This window comes from Pygocentrus nattereri, chromosome 15, assembly GCF_015220715.1.
Source record: "Pygocentrus nattereri isolate fPygNat1 chromosome 15, fPygNat1.pri, whole genome shotgun sequence".
NCBI lineage: Eukaryota > Metazoa > Chordata > Actinopteri > Characiformes > Serrasalmidae > Pygocentrus > Pygocentrus nattereri.
In genome coordinates this window covers 41,465,050-41,471,959 of record NC_051225.1, presented here as the reverse complement: position 1 = coordinate 41,471,959, position 6,910 = coordinate 41,465,050, and the positions used below count along the sequence as shown (strand labels likewise).

Here is a 6,910-nt window from a genome sequence, read left to right as displayed (position 1 = left end):
GTATCATGGATGTAATAACAATGCAGCCATAAGTTATAGGGGGTACATTTCCTGGCAAGTGGACAGCCCTAAAAGACATCCCCCTATAACTTTCTTTCTGTTGATCACACATACTTTGGACCAGTATGTGATACCTGTATAAGTATCATGGATTCAATAATAATGAGGCCATTTTTAAGAGGGGGTGCATTTCCTGGCAGGTGGACTGCCTAGAACTTTCTTTATGTACAACTATATATTTTTTTAATCTCACATAATTGTGACCAACATGTTGTAACAACCCCTAGCCGGATCCAAAAGAGGGTTCTTTTCCTGACAGGTGCACTCAGTTGAAACACAACCTCTTGTAAAGAACTATGAAATATTTTAGTAATATACATTTAGGGCCATCATGTGTTTTCTGCAATAAATCTTAAGGAATGCAACCAATTTAGTAAAAATTGTTTTCATTGTTATTGTTTTTGGCCAGCGTTCTCCTATATAAAGCATTTGCCTGTCATTTTCTTTCTTTTGAGATGACTATGAAATGATTTTAGCAGTATGTGTCATGCACCTGTACCAGTTACATGGCAGCAATAAGAGTGTATCCCAATTTATAACGAGTTGCATTTCCTGAGAGGTTTTTAAATGTCACTGCCTTTAGTGTGCGATTTCTATCAATATTTTTCAGCTATAAAAATGTTTTTCAGGGTGTAAAATCTAAAGAATCAGAATCAGATTGGTGGACATAATTAGTAGGTGAAATTCATATGTCGACAAATAGCAGCTCACAAGTTTTGCTGCATACATGGTCAGTACAGATTGCTGTGTTGTAGAATAAGTAAGCACCGTACTTTTGTATTATTATTTACGAGTCACTGTACTTTAGAAGGTGCAGTCAGGCCAATTGGACATGCTACATTGCCCCTAAGTGTGTGTGTGTGTGTGTGTGTGTGCGCGTGTGTATGTGTGTGTGTGTGTGTGTGCGCGTGTGTGTGCGCGCGCGTGTGCGTGTTTGTGTGTGTGTGTGTGTGTGTGTGTCTGTGTGTCTGTCTGTCTGTCTGCCCTGGCGACCTGTCCAGGGTGTATCCTGCCTTCCGCCCGATGACCGCTAGGACAGGCTCCAGCACCCCCCACGACCCTAAGGGAGAAGCGGTTTAGTGGTGTTGTGGTGTATTTTAGAAGGACATTAGCATTCCAATGTGTTAAACCGCGATTTAATTTGTTGTTGATCGAAATTAAAGTGATATTTTGCAAGTTATCCAAGTCCATATAAGTAAAGTAAAAACTGATTAACTCCACTTTCGAGCAAAAGACTTGGAGTGGGATTTTGGGGAGGGGGTGCATCTCGCGGCAGGGGTGCCGAATTCGGCACAACACCGGCCTTAAACTAACCAGACAAAAAAAGCAGCAAACACTGAAAGCGCTCCGTGAGTTCCGGGCTCACCTTTCACTAAAATACGCCACAATAAAAGCTCAGTTGTCGTAGAAAAAACTTACTGCGCCATCGCAATTATGAGATAGTAACATATAAATAAAATAACTTTGTCACTTGAAAGTTTTTCAGTGGAAGTGCCCATAGTTCTTTGTTCTTCTTTCATTTGAAAAGAGCCACTAAAATCCCGGTGTAGTGCCGAATTCCGACTCCCCGGCAGAATCCGACTCACCCTCGCGTGCACGCGCTTCACGTAAACATGTGGACGTTACGGACTGCACTCCGGATTTCTCGGGTTATTTCTCTGCGTAAATAACGCTTTGTCTTTAATTTCCCTTCACAGCAAACAACACAACAGGATCTAAAGCCAAATAAAGACTCTCACCGTGATGGATTAGAAGCGATTGTTGGGGACTTGAGAACTGCTGGGACTGAATGGCTTTCAGTTCTAACCATAATTATTAGGGTTGAATACTGATCTATTAGTCAATCTGTCTGTATGTCTATATCGAAATTATAGCATCTCTTTTATGTACCATCATCTTACTTGTGTGTGTGTGTGTGTGTGTGTGTGTGTGTGTATACACTGCTCAAAAAAATAAAGGGAACACTTAAATAACACAATATAACTCCAAGTAAATCAAACTTCTGTGAAATCAAACTGTCCACTTAGGAAGCAACACTGACCATCAATTTCACAGCTGTTGTGCAAATGGAACAGACAACAGGTGGAAATTACTGGCAATTAGCAAGACACACTCAATAAAGGAGTGGTTCTGCAGGTGGGACCACAGACCACTTCTCAGTACCTTTCTGCTTTCTGGCTCCTGGTAGCGCCTCCAGCCTCTGGACACTACGCTGACAGACACAGCAAACCTTCTTGCCACAGCTCGCATTGATGTGCCATCCTGGATGAGCTGCACTACCTGAGCCACTTGTGTGGGTTGTAGAGTCCGTCTCCTGCTACCACGAGTGTGAAAGACCACCAACATTCAAAAGTGACCAAAACATCAGCCAGAAAGCAGAAAGGTGCTGAGAAGTGGTCTGTGGTCCCACCTGCAGAACCACTCCTTTACTGAGTGTGTCTTGCTAATTGCCAGTAATTTCCACCTGTTGTCTGTTCCATTTGCACAACAGCTGTGAAACTGATGGTCAGTGTTGCTTCCTAAGTGGACAGTTTGATTTCACAGAAGTTTGATTTACTTGGAGTTATATTGTGTTGTTTAAGTGTTCCCTTTATTTTTTGGAGCAGTATATATATATATATATATATATATATATATATATATATATATATATATATATATATATATATATATATATATAATGTATGTACACACATGTTTCTTGGGGACAGAGAAACAAAATACCTCAGGAGAAGACATATTATTTCTACTATATATGTTTGTATGTAAAATGTCCTGACAAATAAAAAACTTGCTACTACTTAATGTCAATAAAATATAACATCTCCCACTACAAATATCCAAAAGAACATAAATTAACGTAAATTAAATTCTGATAAATTTTTAAATTAGCTACTTAAATATTCTCAATATTCACACTATATTTACACTATTTACAGTGTATTTTACAGCTGTTACTGCATTTTTTCTACTTCTACTTGTAGTTTAATCTCTACTACAAGCATCACAGATGTAGTCCTTGCCCTCTGGAGTCTTTTTAACACAGCTGTAATGAAATCACTGCGGACAATGCTTACAGCCAATCTAAATGTTTGAATACAGATATATTCATCACCATTGTCGGTTTTAAATCTAACTAACGTATAATAATCTGTCAGAACTGAACTGGACTGTAAATGAAACAATACAAATTTATGATAAAGTAATAACCCAGCTCAGGTCTTCTTAGTAGCACGAAACACTCAGGTCCTCTAATGAAACATGACAACGTAAACACAGATGTTATCCTTGTTGATAAATAGGGTAGTTTAGTCAAACTCAGAATAACAAAAGTATTAAACTTTCAGATTCTTGTTTCAATTATTACTGCTTGCTTCTAGTTTAAACTAGTAGGCCTAGAGGTTCCCTTACCAGTTATCTGAAGGGGCAAAGTGGCTATTTCCCTTCTTATGTCCTCCACACACTTGACACTTGAGATAAAGGAAATAGCCTCATCTCTCAGGATGCATTCAGCAAACTGTAAAACAAAACCATAATCAATTTTTTATTGTGACTGAGAATTCGGTTTTGTTAACTGTGGAAATCTATGTCATGCACTGCATATTCTGACACCAATAAAGCATGTATTTTAAAATAAAACTTGATGGTACTTAGAAACGAGGTGCAAATTTGGTCTGACTTGTTGGGGGGCTCAATGTCAAGAGGCTATAGCTTACATACAGCAAAATATTCAAACACAAACCGAGGTAACAAAAAACAATGACTCGTGCTTTCCATCTCAATGTTTTAACACAAAACAAATAATGTCTTCATGAGAATATTATACATATTTAATATATATAGTACATTTTTATTGCTTATGAAAATGAGCAATTCCATTGGGTCCATCTGCATCCATCTGAATGATACCCCAATAATGATGAAGGACTGATAATGACTATGTTAGAGCATAATAACTACCCCAAGATAGACAATACTATACTATATCCTAGATCCTAATATACAGGGTGAGTCAATAGTCACAGGACACCGCTTTATTTTATTTTTTTATGCTGTCACAAGCCTCATATATATATATATATATATATATATATATATATATATATATATATATACACACACAACCACATGTAAGATGATGGTACGTAAAAGACATGCTATAATTTCGATATAGACATACAGACAGATTGACTAATAGATCAGTATTCAACCCTAATAATTATGGTTAGAACTGAAAGCCATTCAGTCCCAGCAGTTCTCAAGTCCCCAACAATCGCTTCTAATCCATCACGGTGAGAGTCTTTATTTGGCTTTAGATCCTGTTGTGTTGTTTGCTGTGAAGGGAAATTAAAGACAAAGCGTTATTTACGCAGAGAAATAACCCGAGAAATCCGGAGTGCAGTCCGTAACGTCCACATGTTTATGTGAAGCGCGTGCACGCGAGGGGGAGTCGGATTCTGCCGGGGAGTCGGAATTCGGCACTACACCGGAAGTATGCCCGTCCTCATGCCACGTCAGTCTGAGTGTTGGTTCTCGGTTATTTGTGTCTGTGACTCTCAGAAAGTGCCGCTGCCTCAGACTTTGTTGGACACCCGTCTCCTCCGTGTGTGTGCAGCAGTATGCCTCTCGTCGTGTTGGTCACTGCGATACTGTGCACGGCTGTGACTAGTGGCACCGAACTGACCTTTGAGTTACCTGATAACGAGAAACAGTGTTTCTACGAGGACTTGGCAGAAGGAGTGAAGTTTGATATCGACTTTCAAGTAAGACGCTTTAGGCTTGATGGGTTATATAGTCATTATTTAGTCATCTTTAATAAAGTAGATGCTAATCGTTGGTCCATTTCTTCTCCAGTGTGAGATATTTTGTAGTGTATATTTATTCATTTAGCAGAGTCTTATCCAAAGCCACGTGCAAAGTGTGCAAATAGTGAAAGCCAAGCAGAGACACGGTACCCAGAGAAACCACAAGAACCCAAAAGCATTCACTACCTTTTGTAAACCTGGAAAAAAGAAATGATTCCATTTGTACTGTTTGTCATCTTTTATTGCTGTTACACTACGCATGTTCACACTGGTAGCTACTGCTTCAGTGAGGCCATAGATCCTGAAGATAAAGAGCAGCAAAGAGCCACTTTTACAGATATTAGCAACGCAAGCACAATAAATCAGTTTGTTGATACTGCAAGGATGTGTAATACATACAACAAAATAATGTGTTAACAAGAGAATCTTTTGCACTGCAGGTTATTGCTGGAGGCAACTATGACGTTGACTGTTTTGTGACGGATCCAACGAATAATGTTCTGTATGAAGAACGGAAGAAGCAGTATGACAGCTTCACTCATACAACAACTCTAAAGGGTGTTTACAAAGTCTGCTTCAGCAACGAATTCTCCACCTTCTCTCATAAAACTGTATATTTAGACTTCAGAGCTGGAGAAGAGATCCCATTATTGCCTGATATGAACAGAGCAACAGCGCTCACACAGGTAGGAAATGCACTCGCATACTGGGTTGTTTTCATTGCTCAGATGCCCTATTGTTTACTTTTGCACACTAATTTTTTGTCCTTTATGTTACTGACAGAAAACTGATAGAATGATTTAAAAAAATAAAGAATACTTTTACAGTAATTAATTGGGTAATAGGTCAGTCTCGTCTATAATGATTCATTAGAGAATCATGAAATGTCTGTATAAAATCCACAAGACATAATTACATTTCTCTATAAAGTGTGCTTCTTGTTTCACAGATGGAGTCAGCCTGTTTGTCCATCCATGAGATTTTGAAGGTTGTGGCAGACTCTCAGACTTGGTATCGTCTTCGAGAAGCTCAGGATCGCATTAGGGCAGAGGACCTAAATGAGCGTGTGTCATACTGGTCCATTGGAGAGACGGTCATTTTATTTTTGGTCAGCATTGGTCAAGTTCTCATGCTCAAGAGCTTCTTCAGTGAGAAGAAAACCAATGTAGCCACCAGCACATAGACCCTTTTTAGTTGCCTTCCCACTATTATACCACATTACAACCACTTGACTAAGTCTTTCCCCTTTTAAATGGAAGCTGCTTCTGTTAGTTGCCATTTTATATTATATTGTATTGTATTGTATTATTATACTACCAATGTTAGCAGCAAGCACACTTGTTGCTTTTTTTTTTTTTTTTTTTTTTTAAGGTGGTCACCATTGGGCTTAAAAATAAGTTTTCTGATGTCATGCATTGTAAGCAAAGAGTACTTTTTTAGTTATCGACATTATTTGTCATGTCATTTAACCTTCATCCACATTTTGCTGTGTTTCACATATTTGTCATATTGCTTAGGCATGTTACATAGTTAGAAAAGTGAAATTAAGGTTCAGTTCTCAGGATTTTTTTGGATATGGAATATCAAATATCTGTTACAAATTGGGGATTTATTTAGGCTAAACTGTTTGTTAACAGGTTAGTGTAGTATAATTTAATTAGATATGCCAAATTCCATTAAAGCACTAAAGCACTGCATTATAGATAATGTGACCCTACTCTGTTTTTTTGGGATTATTAGTGAGAATTCAGTAAAAGGGGAACTTCAGGTAAAGTTGGATGAATAAGCTTCACTGCTCTGTTACTGGATCTAATTAAATGGAATTGTCATGAAAAATTACCACAAGGGTGCTTGTAATTCAGCTTTGTTTTCATGAATCTGTCAGCATTGTTTGGCATCATCATAATCTATTTTATACCATCAATCACACGGCTTGTGGGCCAACACATCACAATAGATTTTTCTTATACACTGATATACATTCACAGGTTGTATCAAGAGAAGGAATCAAATGCACAAAAATACCTCCCCTTGTTGAAAAAAAT

At 38.2% G+C, this 6,910-nt stretch overlaps 1 protein-coding gene across 1 annotated transcript; it reads left to right on the top strand.

Moving 5' to 3' along the window:
• The first annotated feature begins 4,566 nt into the window (after positions 1-4,566).
• On the top strand, positions 4,567-6,704 carry tmed3 (transmembrane p24 trafficking protein 3). Its single transcript, XM_017721590.2, has 3 exons — positions 4,567-4,823; positions 5,306-5,551; positions 5,815-6,704. The coding sequence occupies exons 1-3, from the start codon at positions 4,680-4,682 to the stop codon at positions 6,046-6,048; spliced, it is 624 nt and encodes a 207-aa protein (XP_017577079.1). The 5' UTR covers positions 4,567-4,679; the 3' UTR covers positions 6,049-6,704.
• Positions 6,705-6,910: the final 206 nt, after the last annotated feature.

Excerpts from the sequence above, each read along its gene's own strand:
- tmed3 (XM_017721590.2), top strand. The coding sequence starts at position 4,680 with ATGCCTCTCGTCGTGTTGGTCACTGCGATACTGTGCACGGCTGTGACT. Across the intron at positions 4,824-5,305 it reads AGTTTGATATCGACTTTCAA|GTTATTGCTGGAGGCAACTA; the intron begins GTAAGACGCTTT and ends TTTGCACTGCAG. Across the intron at positions 5,552-5,814 it reads GAGCAACAGCGCTCACACAG|ATGGAGTCAGCCTGTTTGTC; the intron begins GTAGGAAATGCA and ends CTTGTTTCACAG.